The sequence below is a fragment of the Pagrus major genome, chromosome 9 (assembly GCF_040436345.1).
Source record: "Pagrus major chromosome 9, Pma_NU_1.0".
Taxonomy (NCBI): Eukaryota; Metazoa; Chordata; class Actinopteri; order Spariformes; family Sparidae; genus Pagrus; species Pagrus major.
In genome coordinates, this window is record NC_133223.1 from 26266635 (window position 1) to 26283703 (window position 17069).

The 17069-nt window shown below is 40.7% G+C and overlaps 1 protein-coding gene across 1 annotated transcript in view; it reads left to right on the forward strand.

The window, feature by feature from the left end:
* Positions 1–17069, forward strand: part of pard3bb (par-3 family cell polarity regulator beta b) — a 215910-nt gene that overhangs the window by 100408 nt on the left and 98433 nt on the right. Inside the window, exons 17-18 of the mRNA XM_073473008.1 lie at positions 4240–4284; positions 15193–15408. Coding sequence (XP_073329109.1) covers positions 4240–4284; positions 15193–15408 — 261 coding nt within the window. The remainder of the gene's footprint in view (positions 1–4239; positions 4285–15192; positions 15409–17069) is intronic.

The following is a 17069-nucleotide window of genomic DNA, read 5'->3' on the forward strand; positions in this document are numbered from 1 at the left end:
GATGCATGGCTGCTGCACCAACGGCATGCTCCACACAGCCACCTGCAGGCTGACGACTCTGCAGACATAAAACACCTGCATACTGTCCAGCCACTTATGATCACTGTTGCATTGATTTTGGGGAAAACATATTATCTGAACGGTCATCCAGATATTGTTTAATGGGCAACAACCAGATTTGTGGGTACCAAACATCTAAACTCTGAACTAGCTGCTTATCAGCATGCATATTAGTAGCATACTGGCTGTTTATTAGTCATTAGAAGCACATATTAAATGCACTTGAGTACAATTTTAAGGGACTTGTACTGAATACTGTGTATTTCAATTATCTGCCAGTTTGTCCCACTCCACCACATTTTGGAGGGAAACTATGTTGTTTTTATTCCACTAAATCTATTTAATTCTCTGTCTTACAAGTAACTTTGCAAATTGCATGCTGCATCCGAGCCAAATTACAATATTTTTATTGTAAGTACATTTATTCCATGGGCAATTGCTCTCAATTGCCTTTTGTTATATAACACAACACAAAACTACAAGTGTCTTTTTTCACTCCGAATATGTTCCCAATTTTCAGTAAGGTCTCGCTTAGAACTAATTTACTGGGTCTTGTTAACAAGACTCAAGCTAATAAGCAACTTGTTCATGGTGAATACGTGTGCTGTAATATAAAGTAATAAGAAGGTAACAGATGACAGGTGAGACAGAGGAAATATACGTGAACACAAAGATTGAAGCAGTGGGAGAAGGTGGAGAAACAGCTGGTTGTTGTTGCCTTGCAGTGGTTTTCTCTGTGGCCAACAAAGCCCCAGTGGCTGGAAAACACTCTATCTACGTGGCATCTACTCTCTCCCTGTCTCTGTCTGACTCATATGTATAGCAGAGTGTTAATTCAGCTTCATTGTGGTTTATTTATTTATGTAAAAAAAAAGGCAGGATAGTCTACCTCTGCTGCTGCCACTGTGATCCCGCTTTCCACGTCAGCTTTGTCACCTGTTGCTCCCTGACTGCTGATATTCTGATGCGTGGGTTCAGTGACATTTGTGTGATTGTTAAAAAGTCAACTTTAGAGATAAGTGCATGCGTGTAGTTGTGCCTGTGCTCATGCATACATCTATGTAATATGACAGTGGATGGTGAGGCACAACAAAAGCTTATTGTTTCAAATGTCACTTCCCTCAGTCCTCCTCCTCAAGCTGGCTCCACTGCCAGCCGTTTGCATGTTTGTGTGTATGTTAGAGACAGGAAATGAGACAAAAGAACAGGGGAGTTTGAAAAGCACATACGTCAATTTCTACATAAATTACAGACTGATGGTATGTACGATATGTCTGTATGTTACCTCCTTTGTATTTTTGACACGCTTGCTCTTTACTCAATTTTTGACAAACGCTTGAATAGCGTGATGTGTTTTCAGTGCAGAACTATCAAGCAGCAGGAATAACAGCTTATGAACAAACATGTCTCTTTTTTTCTGACAGGAGGGGAACAGGATTTGTCTAAGATTAAGATGTTTAATATCCAGAAATAGTGTAAACTGGAGGATCTTACATCTTTCAGAATAAATATTATCCCTGTGGACTAGCCTGAAATCCTTCTAGATCCCCCCCCTGCTGTTTTTTTCTTATTCCCATCATGCCCTCTGTCTAAATAAAGTCCAGTAGAACAGCTTGCTCACATGTGACAAAAAGAAAACAATGCTTGTGCTAAGATTTCAATTTCAGACCTGGGAGAAAAACGTACCTCTGTGATAATAGGTCAATCAAAAAATCATGGAAATCCATGGAGGTTGTGTATGTTCAGGTTTAAACAGAGTAGGGAGAAAAAAAGATAACCGACATCAAGAGACATTCGAGCCTCTTTAAGTCCACAAAATAATAACCATAACCAGGTTGTTAATGAGCTGTTAAAATCAGCTAACAGGTACTTAAATTAGCAAGTAGTTCTTTGTCAGCATACTCAGCTTTTGTGTAATAGTATGGAAATAAGATTTTGCTCATTAGTAGTGTATGCAAATTGTCTTTTAAAGTATAAAAATATCTGCTCTACATGGGGACATGTGGTGCAAACATGAAGGTTCTGTTCATGTGCAGTTTTTAAGTAACAGATTGATTTATTGGCCACAGAATGAGGACATAATACTCCACCTCTATGCAAGCTCTTACGTTTATGAATGTAGTCGCTGTCTTTTTTGAATTACCTCTGCTAAGAAGGTTATGTTTTCACCCGTGTCCATTAGTTGGTTGGTTTGTCAGCAGGAATACACAAAAACTAATGAGTTTCCGTGAAACCTGAATGGAGGATGGGTCTCGGCCCACAATAGACACCATTAACTATCGGTGGATAAAGGAACGGATCCAGGAACTTTTTCTCACTTTCTATAACATCGTGCGACAGGGCGTTTTTCGTCATTTTCATCAATTTCTCAAGGAATAATGCATAACTCTTGTTTAAAAAGAGTATATTTAGGTTGCTGGTATCTATGAGTAAGTCCAATTGATGCCGATTCTAGATCTGGTGAGCTCAAATTATGGTTAAGAAGTTATAGGTGACACTGTCATGCTTGATATTGGGTTAGGCTTGATTGAATTGAAGCAGACTGTTGGGACTTGGTGGAGGTATGCACTCTACAGAGTGCCATTCTAGTTATTTTGTAGAAACATCACTTTTTATTTCTTTCTCTCTTCTTTCTCTCTTAAGCTAATAAAGACCCTTTTTGGTATAGTTTTTAAAACTTCCACCATTTAATGTTTGTAAATACTTGTCGCCTAACTCATTAGGCATCATCATAATTAGTCACCGGTACTTTCTGAGTGCGAGTCCATGCTGTGTTTTGGCCGTTGTGTTTATGTAAAGAAAGAAAAAGAGCCAGACAACATTCATGGGTCAGTTACATAATTTCATTTTTTATTAATTTGTCCTGATTTAATTTGCCAACCAGGCCCAATTAAAAAATTAAGACCAATTTAGGATTGGTTCCAAATGATGAACTCCCTCCCTCCTTCTCACTGTCCTTCACACTCTATCAAATCTTTGGCTCTTTTTCTCTCTGTCTGCTCTGTCAGTGTTTTTCCCTCTCCTTGCCTTTAGGTTTTGTTCTTTGTTTTCTTTCAGCTCCTTTCACTGCAAATACAGACAGAGGAAAAATATCAGTTTGTCGAACTCGGTTTAGGATGAGGCTGCGTAGGTTGAGTTTAAAACAATCAGAATGAAATTACATGTTAGTAATCCTGTTAACTCAAACCTGATATTTTTTTTAAGTGACAGCCCCAGTATGTGCAGTCTGAGTGTGCCTCTGTGTGCGTCACACACGTGGCATCTGCAGATATGCTGAAGTAGGCATACACACACATACTGTCATCCACAAACTACTGTGCTGCTGTAGCAGTCATGTTGTTTCACCGCAGACAGATGCCGTCAGACACACACACACACATGCAGCTAGAATTACGCTTTAGGCTTGGTTTTCATTAGCAAAGTATTTGCTGGGAGAAGCCATAATACAGCTTGGTTTTTGTGGTCTGTGTGTGTGTGTGTGTGTGTGTGTGTGTGTGTGTGTGTGTGTGTGTGTGTGTGTGTGTGTGTGTGTGTGTTTGAGTGCTACTAGTCAATGTGTTCCTTGTTGGCATCGGCCAGCTTTGTGGCTTTTTGAAGCAGGGTGTAAAAGCAAAGGAAAGACTGGGGGAGAGGTTGAAAGTGAAAGGAGGATCAACAAGGAGCAATGATGGAGAGACTGGTGATCAAAGGAGAGGGAAGAAGGAGGAGTACACCGCTGGATGATGTCAATGTAACTTAAGAAAAAATGAAAACACAGACAAGAGAAGTGAGGGTAAAGGGCAGGAGGTGAAAGGGATAGGTTGAGGAGTATAAGAGACTGAAGGAGAGAAGGGAGGGTGGAAGACAAATGGAGTGAGAGAGAAAGGAGGAAAGGAAATGACTTCAGTAGCAGCGAAACTGAGTTAACATCACAGGAAAAAAAGAGCCGCTATGCCGCCAACTTGTAAAACAAGACAGAAAGAATAATAGAAATTGAAGGAGAGGACAGGAAGAAGAAGTGCAATAAGATTACAACAGGTTTTAGGGATAAGGAACATGTGGACAGCAGGTGGCTTTTGACATTTGGCGAGAAAGGCACAAAAAATAAAAAAGCAGAAGACAGAAGGAAGTAATCTATACAGCAAAGGAAAACGTGTAAGTGTATATATGTTAATGTGTTTTTTTGCTTGTTTGTTTCAGTGGCAGATGAGAGCAACGTCGGATCCCTGGTTGGAACGACTGCAGGTGAGACAACTTAGAACTGCACATCCAGAAAAAAGTCTTAAAAGTCTTAATTCCTAGCATTAACATAGAGTCAATTGGCGTGGGAGTAAATAACAATTACACACTGATGACAAGCGGGTGATTGTGGGTTTTTTGTTGCTTGTGAAAGGTGAAAAAGGTGAAGATTAAAAATATATATTTTACAAACCAAGAAAGAGAAGCAAAAAAAGAGGTAAATTACGTATATGAAAGGAGGATCGTTCACTTGAGACTCAATCTGAGTAAACCTGAAAATTATAGGAGATAATGTCTGTCTGTGTGTCTGTTTTGTTGGAATTGAATGAAACTGAGTTGCTAATCAGAATAAATTGCCTCATTTGACTGCACTGACCGACAGAATAAAATGATAAAATATATAAACAAACAAAAGATTACAGCGATTTAATGTTTTTTTAACATATGGATGATATATTTCAAATTTATTTTGTTCTGTGAGTGATCAAAACAACCTCACTGACCCCCTTCTCCACCTGACCAATCTTCACTCTGGGTTTGAAGTCAATATATACCACGTTCCCCCGTGTTATCTTCCCTCTCTCCAGTTGCATTTACTTGCCACTTCAACTATACTCTCGCATCATCTTGTGTCTCCTACACACTTGGCTACTGTCTACCTTCCTCTGGAAATATCTCCTTGATTTGTTAGAAGTGCAGATGAAAAAAAATCAAGATTGGCAGAAGGGCTAGAGAGAGAAGTGAAGGGGGCGAGACTTTGGCCACTTCTCAAAGTCACACATAGGTGAGCTCGGTCCAGTAGGAGAGAGAAAGAGGTGGAATGTGAGAGGACACACCGATGCTTCAGAACACCTGCACATACGTCTTTTTAAAATTTCGATGTCAAACTTTTCTTTTTCACTTTGCCTTGAAGTCTCCCCCGTTTCATTTGCAGCTACTCGACTGTAAGAGCACTCTACTTCATACCACTATATGTGCGTCTCTCTTGCTGTCTGCCACTTTATTGTTGTCAATCAGCCTTTTTCCACATTTTGCCAAGCCTCGGTTTTATACATGCTGGTATTGACTTTTATGTACTGGGTTCATAACCGCTCTAAAGGGAGCGAGCAAGGCGATATAAGGAGCATAAAAGACAAGATATGGAAAGAATGCACGGCAGAGTTTTAACATTTATTTTATGAGAGTGAAGCTCTAATAAAACAAAAAATGACTTTCCTCTTTGTCTATCAGCTGAAAAGATGGAGAAAACATCTTTGTCTGTTTTTAGTTTTCAGTTTCTCCTCTTGAAATCGAAGCTTAAGTCCACCTGTAGTCCGGGAGGCTTGCGGTACGAGCCAGAACGAGGGACAGTGGTTAAATGTGTTCTGGACAAGATATACTGTTGTAAAAAGGTAGGCAGAGGAACATCTTGTACAGGAAAAGAGGATTACTTCACAGGAATTGAAATGGTAAACATGGAGAGGTAAGGCTTTGTTGCAAGAAAAGAAAAACAGAACAGAGATACTGCACAACCCCAGTGTCACAGACTCTTTTTGCATATTCAAAACAAAGCTTTTCATTCTTAGAAACCGGATCTGATGTTTTTTGTCAGCTTTTATTAGCCATGGTTGTGTTTATGTCAACTTATTTTATGCACATTTTGAATTATCGCATTAGGAGAGGTTGATGGCACAGGGCAAAATTCCTTAAAAACCTCAATTTCACTTACAGTGGTTTTTGCCTTCGTTTGAACTTGCGACCCTCCGGTCACAAGCTCGCTTCTTTAACCTTTAGGCCACCACTGCCCCAGATGAATACGGGGCCAATTTGGTACATGACTGTATTTTCTTTTTTTGCAGTATTTTCTTCAGTTTGCTCTCCTTTATTGGCTTTGGCTTGTTTTCTATACACCTATCTGGAACATGTGCTGCAGAATAAAAATAGTTTACTCCGTCTTATAACTGTTTTTATTGACTGAAATGTCGGACAGGGGCAAACAACAGGGCAATTTCAACAAGTTCAGCCCAGTTTACTGTTGCCTCATCTGTTCCAACTGAACCTAATTTTACCTGAATTTTAGGTTGCAGTGATACGTTTCCAAATAAAACCCGATATAATCTAAGAATCTGACCTTAGTTTCGAACCGTTCTAGTTTTCGCTCTGTTCTTTCCAGTAATGTGCCTGTTGAATGTGTAAAACCTTTAAGGGCCTCTATCTTGTAAGATTTCCAGACATGTTTTTTTACTCAAGCCTATTTACACGTTCCCTTTACCTGTTGCTTGTCAACGTGTCTCCGGTTTTTATAATGCCACACAGCCCAGAGAGCCGTTAAAGAGAGTGTTTGTCTGGCAAGCGTGGCAGTTTTTTCCAACCCACTTTCCTTTGCTCTAATGTATTTTTTATAACCGAAATGCTTCCAACAACCCTTTGCTGAGACGTCAGACAGCTGCATGGACTTGAGAAAGGGAGAGAAGGGGGAGGTGGGGTCCTGCGAAGTGAGGAGTTTAAAGACAATGACTTCTGGGAATGCTGTTTTTCACTTCCAGCAATGGTCTTTCCTTCCACACCCCGAGAAACCACTGGGCACCACACACACGAAACTATTACCGTTATGGTAATGTTATGGTAATGGAAAGTCTCCATCATCCTGTGGAAAATGTGAACCTTGGAAGATTCATATTATATTATAATTTCGCAGAATCTGAGATGCAAAGTGACGGAAATGGGAGACCGTATTACGAAGTGTGTGTGTGTGTGTGTGCATGTGTGGAAACCTTCTCAAAAGTAAATGGGTGTGTGTGACTCAATGTGCGTCCCGTGTGCAGAGGCTTCAGCTCGGCAAATTTATTAAACTTCCTTCAGTAAACTTTAGAAAATACTTGTCATTAACAAGGGTCAAAAAATCCTCAATTCAGCATTCTGCTGTTATAAATATTAACACAGAATAAGAAATATAAACTTACTTCTTGAATGTGTGTGTGTGTGTGTGAGTGTGTCTTTGTGGTCAGACAGGCCTGCAGTCTTTGCGGTGGCACAGACACAGGAGCTCAATCATTCCAATAATAAATCAAATCAGCTGTGAAAGAGGAAAAGCATGAAATACAGTAACATAGACAGACGGGATGCTTCAAAATACATCATAATTAGATTCATTCATGTCACGGTCAAGATGTAGAGTATAGCCATACAGGCATGATCAGTGTCAGGGTGGAAAAACTGAATGTATAAGTCCATATTTAGACTGATTCTCTCCTGAAGCCACTTTAAATAGGACAGCACAGTGAAACTCGCTGCTGACGAGACATAAAGCAAACGATTGCAGCTGTGTTTCTCTCACCAAGTTTTCCTTTGGTGATGGGGACAGCCCGGAGCTCTGTGTGTGTGTGTGTGAGTGTGTGAAGCAGTGTATAGGAGATGTTTCCTTGTGAAAATAAATGGTGAGCAACAAATATCCACAGGAATGATGAAAATCTTGTCGAGAAAAGGAATAAAATGATCTCTGTATGTGTGTGCACATGTGTACAGATGTCTGCAGTCACGCACTTCTTAAAAAGGGTTCTCAAACGTATCAAAGATTGTTTAGTCAACAAGTCCAAACAGAGGTCCTTATTAAAATTGAGTTTAGTTTATTTTTTTGACATGGATATTACAGTAACATTGTTGCTGCAACATGCAGCCAGATGCAGCGCACTCACTGTTTATAGCAAAATGCTAATTTACAGTACCTGTCCACAGGAGGCTTAAATGTTACAGCTAGAAAGAAGACAAGCAAAGAGAAGAATACAAATACAATACAGTAATAAGTCATAAAGTAGAATTCTGTTATTTTAAACCCAGGTAGATGTGAAAACATTCTGACTCGTCACGCTGTTTTCACCCGCTGCCTCTCTGATGTCCGCTCTCCGTCTCACTCCTTTCCTGATATTTTCACATCTAAATTAGGAGTTTATTTCGACCAAACCGGAGTTTGTGTTTGTTTGAACAGTGGAAAAACAAACCAAAAAAAGTTTTAGCAAGTTGAATTTTATTTCTGTCAAGTTTCAATGAAGTGTGTTCAACAATGATAGAATTTCTGTTTCTGTGAATGGAGTCTGGTGGGTTTGGGGACAACAATATCGACTGTTTGTGGTCAAACAAAAGGGATGTTATTCTTTAAGAAAAAGCCTGTCAGTGGCAACAACAAGAACTTAAGTGGACATATTTTGATCATCAAAGTTGTACATTTTGTACTGATTAGTCACTTAAACACCAAAATATGTAAAAGCCAAGGTTTAAAAATACCAGAATTCCCCTTTAAAGAAGCAACGACTGGTAAAGCTGTGTCATTTTGTCAATTAATTCTCATTCGTCTGTACTTGTGAGGACACAGACTCCCTACTCAAACACACAATAAGACAAGTTTTTCAAGTAGTAGACTCATATTTTGGAAATACTCACTACCCAGAATACTTGTCTGCTTTCGTTGTAGTTTTCTGATGTGACATATTGCCTTATTTTGGTCCCTCCATCCACCGCCAGCTTTCGGTCACTCTCTCACTCTCTCCCGCACACTGTCTTCCTTGCCAACGCCATTCAGGCTTAGAGGCTGACAAACAGACAGAGGAGCTTAGACCGAACAACATCCCTCTGAAAATGTGTGTGCGTCTGTGTCAGGGGACCAGTGTGATGCTGAGGGAGACTGGTGCAGTCCATTGTCTGAATCTCTCCCTGGTGGAACTTTGACTTTGACTACGACAGTCACACACTGACAAGCTTCTGCCAAAACTGCGTCTTTAGAGAGCCGCTTCTCCCCATATCCCTCGCCGTGATTGTCTCCTCATTTCTCTCTCTCTCTCTCTCTTTCGCCGTCACTCTCTTTTTTCCATTGTTGCCCGGTCTCTCTGGCTCTTTCAGACTTTGCTGTGGACTTAACCTGAAAGCCACCTTGTTAGACTGATGTGGATTGATGGATTAATTTGTCACAGGCAGAGTAGTACATCCTCAGTGTGTCTGCGCCGCTGTGTGCGAACGCTTCTTGGACGCAGAATTCAAACAGCTGAACGAAGCAATCGCTGCTTCTCCAATCGTTTTTACCATTATCCTTCACTTTGTGTGTTCGCTTGTGCGTGTGTTTTTTTGTTGCTTCTGTCTGATGCGTTTAGCACACACTGATGTTATATTGTATTTCCTGTGTACTCTCGGCTGCCTCTCTGTATATTGAATGCCCTCTGACCCCTCTCCATCTCCCATAGTAAGCCAATAAAGGTGAGCAGTAATCAGGAGATGGTCAGCGCTGTCGTTTCTCGCTGGTGCAGCCATTCGTCTCTATCAGGCTCTGCACACTGATCACTGACATTGGCTGTACTGTATATTGTATGATGCTTGAGACAGAGAGAGGGAAGCCATTTGTTTCTGTCCTGGACTAATCAGTTACATTCCCTGTGATGGATTCATGTTGAAGGAGTTTTGTGTGTCTGTGTGTGCTTGAGAACAATAGATGCAATCTCTTTTAACTCTCGACTCTACCTGGAACTACATTTGTGTAAGATAAATTGCTGTCAATGTCCACAGAATAATGCAAAAAAAAAAAACAGTGACAGATATTTTTTTAATGTTCAAATGTTGTTCAAAGTTCAAGGTGGTCTTGAGTAACAACTTATTTTGAAAAGTAGTTGTTGGGAAAATCCAGCTTGCAGATAAAACAACCAACACAACCAGTAAATAGTGACATGAGGCTGATGATGTCACATGTTATTGTGGTTTATGATGCCACTTCAATTGTTATGGAGCCCTGTGGGATAGCAAAGCCTCATTTCATCTGCTGGGAGATTGAACCACATTATAAAACACACATATAACATGTTAGAAACTGTTGCTTCCTGGAAAGATCTTCCCTCCGCAGCTTAGAATACACACACCAGTGCACAAACCATACTTCTTATGAGTGCTCAGGCGCATAAGCATGACGTTCAACACTTTAAAGTTATGTCATTGCCTTTACTTAATCACATACTTTTCTTTTTAACTCTGAGTATGTTCTGCATACTGTTGCAAGCAGTATACATACAGTTTTGGACAGACTGCTTTGTCATAGCATTGTACATTGACCTTTGACCCTCCACTGCTTTGTGCTTCTTCATGCAGCAATGGTATATTAATAAATTAAAGGTCCCATATTATGCTCATTTTCGGGTTCATACTTTTATATGTCTACTAGAAAATCTATTCACTCTCTATCTGAAGCGCTCTGTTTTAGCCCCTGTGTCTTTAAGCCCCCCTTCCTGAAATACCCAGTCTGCTCTGATTGGTCAGCTCTCATGTGCCTGAGCAGGCACCACCCACCATGTTGCAACCATGGCCTTGCTAGCGGCATTTGCTGAGGGTGGCAACTACATAGTTGTGACATCACAAACCTACAGAATTAATGATGACTCGTTTCGAAGGCAGTGTTTCTGAATACGGGCTGTGGATTGAGGGTTTTTAAACTTTTACAATATTTATGAAGTACCTAGGCATGCTTTAAAATGAAAAAGATGGGGAAGTCTCACTTATGGGACCTTTAATTTACACGAGTCACAAAAAATATGTAGCACTTACACTTGAATGCACTGTCATCTGTCATTGTGGCTTCTGTCATCTGTCAATGAGCTGTCATCGCATTGCATAAAATGAACACTCCATGTTCTATATAGTCAACTATTTCAGCTGTGATGTAACATTTTTTCTTCAACTCTGTGTTTGAACACGAGGGAACTTCCACTGGCGGTACAGAGAGAAAAGTCGAATTCCCTCTTTACCGAAAAAATAGGGCCCGGGTGTGTATAATATAGAGACAGAAAGCAGAAATTGAGTTGTCTCTCCTTATGAGAGCTTCTAAAGTGTGATGTGGTGTCCTAGAAGTTGGTGCTGCTGCTGAGTCCTGCTGGCTTTGTTGCTGCAGCGTGCTGCTAAGCTGCTCCTTGGTGTAATTTTGACTTTGAAAGTAGCCCATTGCTGTCCTGCCAACAAAATAGCCTTGGGATAGCTTGGCGTTCTCTCTCTTTGTGTTTTGTTTTTTTCATTTTTTCATTTCTTGCTTTCTTCTCTCCTGCTCTCTCTCTCTCTCTCTCTCCCTCTCTCTCTCCCTCTCGTTGTCACTACCATCCTCTCTCCTTCATTCCCAGACTCGGTCTCTTTGTTTCTCTTTCTATAGCATCCTCTCACAGTGTCTGTTTTTCTCTGCCAACCCCCCACTCTCGCATCCTCTCCCTCAAACCACTTTGCTACTCTTGTCTTACTTGTCATCCCTCTCTCTCTCTCCCCCTCCTGCTCTCTCTCTCTCGCTCTCTCTCTCTCCCTCTCTCTCGCTCGCTCTCTCTCTTTAAAAGCAGCTTAATTCTATCATCTTACAGTTGGACAGCAGTAATTACATTTATGACACAAATCCTGCTACTCACAGCAAAATACTTTGTGTGTGTGAGAGACCAAGTGTGTGTGCGGATGCATGCTCATCACCCAGTGTGTGTGTGCACTTGTATATATGCATTTTTGTGCATATGTGTGTGTATGCGTGTGCTGTGCATTCCCTGATAACCCCAGCCCAACATCGCTAAGCTATTTATAATACTATTTATTTCATCCTACTACCCAGCCCTCTGCAAACAGACAAGTTTGGACTCAGAGGTCACCATCTGTGTACAAACTGTGTGTGTCTTCTGTGTTTAACTTCTTAAACTATCTGCATCTGCCCTCAAACTTTGCAGTAGAAAATGACCCTCGACCCCTGCCGTCTTTACACTGAATTTAAATGAGGAACATCACTAGCATATTTCATATGGAGTGTATTAATCTATAGAAGGGCAAGCATGACTAAATGACTGGCGTGACTGAAACGCACAAATCTAGACATGTCTTTTGAGCCCAAGTGTGCCGGATTATGAATTCATTGTAACTGAAATAAAAACGTCAGAAGTCGGTTTTAACTTTTGTGTTTGTGTTATGAAAATGTTGTTGGCAGCTGCAAACACGTTGGCTTTCAGGACTCTGATTAGAGAGTGAATAAAAGGAATAATACATCAAATATCCTGGACAATTCATGTTGAGTTTATTCATGCCTTTGGTGGCCTTGGTTCAAATGTTACTGGCAGCTCTAATCCGCGGTCCTTAGAGTTTTCCGAGCTGTGGATTATCTAGTGAAATGAGCACATGTAACCTCTTTTTTTTAAGAATACACAGCACTCTCAGCCCTAGAACAGATGTGTTTTGGCATATGATATGTCTCTTTTAAGAATTGCGTTCCATATTTATTTCTAAGATCGGACACATGCTTTTTGGCCGAGGATCTAAGAAAGTTTTTGCTGTAGTTTGCTTTAGGCCGGTGGCCAAAGGTACACAGGGTTCTGGAAATAAAGTTGGTTATCAAACAGATCCAGATGCTTCCATGATGTTGTTCACTTAACTCCTGGCTAATCAAAGAGCCAGAGGCAAAGAGATGGAGTTGAGTCTGAATGAAGCCTTGTTTCTGACCACTAGCTAGACAGCTAGCAGCTATCTGTCACTCAAAGTGGCCAATTTTGCACAACTTTGAGCCTTAAAATATATTTAAACAAGTGAGTTGTATAAACATGCAGCCCCTTTACAGTTGTCATGAATGTGGAGATTATCTTTGGAGACTAAAACCGTTTACCAGGCTGTAAACATGTTTATTTCTACTGTAAAGTTGGGCTGCAAAGTTGTGGTCTTTGGGGATTGACTCACTTGTAGTGGCCATTTGAGGAACTGCAGTTTTTGGCACTGTTGGCCTCAGATTTCAGCCCAGGAGGTTGCCGCTTGGCTATGACTTACATAGATATGCAGTGTTTCCCACAGAATGGCTGTGTAATCGTTGCAGGGCCACGTCATACGTAGGCCTACATTTAATAGAAGATGTCGCATTACAATCAGTGCGTTTACAGGAGGGATGTAATACCAGAGAGCATCTCTCTCCCTGCAGAGCATGTGTGATTGACAGTAAAAAATATATACAGTAAATATAGAATCTAAAGGTAGAAAATGCTACAATAGGTCACCAGATATACTTGGACAGGCATTAATATACCTGGGCAAAAGTGATACAGCCATATAAAATATCATTATGCTCCCAAGGTGGTATTACACAGTGAGTCATTAGGGTCATAGATGTTTGAAAACTGTGGAGGCTTAACAATACAGTAGGCTTGAATTTGATTACACTGACTTAACTTTTGACATGTAGTGGGAGGAAAGTTTTGTGTTCAGGAACAAAAGTTTATATTTCACTTATGGCTCCTTGTTCTTCTTGTGTTTTTCTTAATTTTTTTGCCTAAAGAAAGTTTCCGTTGTTTTATAGGACTACAAATCGAGAAACGTTGTAGTGTCGTTCAATCTTCTTCTGAATCTGAACTGCAAAGTTTGGAAAGTACTTCCTGCTGTTGTTTGTAATTAACTCAGATATGATTCACACATGCATAGTGGGATAAGCAAACTTTGTGTTCTCTGTATCTTTTCATCCGTATCAAAAAAGCACATAGCACTATAATGTATAATGTTTACTGCTTCAGTATGCATCTGAATGTCATGTGGACTGTGTTTATGGATGCGAGTGTCACACTTTATGGCCCTTGTCCGTCTCGTCTCCGAGCAGCCGACTTACATTATTCATGTGCATACATTCGGTGTGTGTTATTACTCTTTGTGTGTTTGGTTAATGGTTGTTTAAATAGATGTGGAAGTCACATCAGCCCTCTCATCTCCTGCTTTTAGAAAAAAAAAATAAACACACAAACAAGCACGCACACACAAACACACACACGCACACACACACACAAAGAGCAGTGGTGTGTATAGGGAATCATTAGCTAAAGTGATGCAGGTTTAGCTATCATGAATCACAGTGGCATCATATCGACAAGCCAGAGCCAGCAAGGAATCCAAAATGTGTGTGCGTGTGTGTATGTGTGTGTAAGGATTACCAGTATTTTGAGCTGGCAGCAAGCCCAGCCTTTCTCCCTCCTTCCCCATTTTTCTCTGTCTTCCTCTCTGCCACCGTGGTATTCCCCAGAGGAAACTTAATTTGCTCTCTCCCCGTCGTCGTTCCTCCCGTCTCTTTTCCTCCACATCTCGCCCACCATCAGCGTCTCCCTGTTTTGGGTGGCAGTCAGCTCACATCACCTCCTCTCCCTCTTTTGTTTTACAAGCAGCAATTCTCGCAGGTTGTGGGAAAATCACAGTGGGATTAAGGCTGAACGTGGTCCAACTTCGGGGTTTCTGCAGCAGGATAGTAACAATTGCTGGATTGTGTGCTTAAAGGAGAACATGCAGAGTTGGCGTCTCTCGCTTTTTGTTTTCATTTTCGCAACATGTCTGATCTTCACCTCCCTCTTCCTTGAATGCTCGCGCCATTGCTCTGTCTTCTCGCCCATCGTGTGCTCTTCATCATCCTTTCTGCTGGATCCCTCCCTCCCTCAGTAATATCTCTCACAGTATACTTGTAATGATGGATGAAGAACCAGTAACAGTGAAGCAGACCTCGCATCCATCACAAACTCAACAACAGCATAGTTAACTGCATCACTGTTTCTTTTTCCTGGCTCTGCCCTCCAGAGTTCAGCCATGTCGCAGTCCTTCTGGCTCCGAGCCAGCGCCTCTACAGGCTTTTTAAACCAATTGGAAAGCGGCACACCCATTAAATAGCCTCTACTATATACATGAGGTTGTTTGTTTTTTGATTGTAGCAGTTATTTTCCTGGCAATTCTATTTGAATTGTAATGAAACTATTATCCAAAAGAAAATATATTGTTCCTTGAAATATTAGTAATAAATTCTGACGGTCTCAACTGAAGTGTCAAAACCAAACCAGTCCTCTATTGTCCATCTAAACTAAGCAGGCTCACTATAACACATCTCTTACCATAAATCTGTTTTTGTTCTGTTTTCTGTGTCTCTCTCTGTCCCCTCAGCTCCATCAACTCCTGTAGAACTCGGACCTACCCTAGGCTTGAAGAAGTCCAGTTCCTTGGAGAGTCTCCAGACGGCCATGTCGGAGGTGAACAGGAAAAACGAATTCCTCCCATTCCACCGTCCTCGCCAGAATATGGTCAGGGGAAGAGGCTGCAACGAGAGCTTCAGAGCAGCTATTGATAAATCCTATGATGGGCCACCTGAAGATGATGATGGTAAGGGATGAAGAAAGACATTGAAGAAATAGGGAGAGAGCACAGAAATGGAGTCCTTTGTGACTTCTTTTTGAGACAAAGATAATTCAACTCACAACACAATTTTGGGATTGGAAGTGTTCTGGTTAACAATTTTTTCACCACATTATAGACTAATCAATTAATCGTGACTGTAATCCTCAGAAAAAAATCCCTAATTAAGATATTTTTTGAGTTGCAGGCTATGTGTCCCTAATACAAACCACCTCTTTTATTTTGAAACACCACGAGTGAACTCATCGCAGTTCAGGTCTCTAGATGTCAAGTCTGATTAGTTTATCAGACGCTTGCCAGCAAAGCAATACTAGGACATTACCAGAAGAACACCATACCTCAAAGTGTCAGCACATACGAAGCAAAGCAGCAGCATTGTCTCGCAGTATTCTGATCCGGACTTTAGCTTTAAATATTTATCCAGGAGCTGAATGGTAGCTGCTTGGTTAGTTTCACCGGAAGGTGCGTTTCAATTCCCAGCTGTGTTATTAGCAGCACACTCTTATCAGTCACCACCAGAGTAATGAGTCGGGCTGTTTCAGATCACTACACTCACACAGGATAGGACTAATAGGGCATGTCAACAGCACACACACGCAGTGGCCACATCTGTCACTATCTTTCTAAATGTTCAACACTTTGGGAGCTGCCGTTAATTGACAGAGAACAGTTTCTTCTTTCTTTCTTAGACTTTGCCTTGTGCTTATACCTCATTGTGGTCTTCACTTCGCTGTCAAATGTAAATGCTTATCATCTTATCTGGTTAGTTTAGAGAGGTGTAATACACTGCTAACATTCTGACAGTAGAGTGAATATTTAGCCAGAGTTCATGTGCAGCTGATGCACTGAGCTGAATCCAGCTAATACCACAGTGCTTCACAGTTTCCAGTGAATTTAGATGTCAAGAGGACTATTCAACAGAGGCTGTGAGTCATTGACTTTGATGTTTCTTGTCAGCTGGGATGGATTATAATGCTGAATATTTGTGTGTACCTTCCTCTTTTTCTTTTTCTAATTCTTATGTGTCCTTCACACGCCATCCCTACGAGTGGTAGGAATCCGATGTGAACAAAACAAATCCATATTATGATGGTGTGAAGTAAATGTATGGAAAATATGTAACAGCGTCGCTGTCAGTTACATTTGTTCTGAGTTTTCACTACACATCAGGAGAAATGTTGCTGCAGCCCACATCCAATTTTAACCCAACCAACCTTCACCAAACTTTCCAAGTGGGTCAGAACCAATCATTGGTCTGCTCGCATTCTGTAAAACAGATGTAAGATTTTCCTGACTTTGCACTTTGTTTGAGAGAGAAAATAAAAGTTTTTGTGAATGAGGTTTGTTGTTTAAACTCAGTAACTCTTAAAATATATATATACACACACTGGGTTGGTGACTATAAACTGATTAAAGACTGAAAAAAAGGTTTTAAAAAGATATCAGCTGTGGTTATTTTCAGTTTTGAAAACTAAGTTCAGACTAAAGGTCCCTGCATAAGCATGAAATGGTGCATCTGCGTACGAGCGCACGCACGCACACAAACAAAATTAGAATTTCATTTTGTTGCGAGACAGTCTTTGTAATTAAGGCTGAAGTGAATATCCACACAGAGTTAAATCTCAATT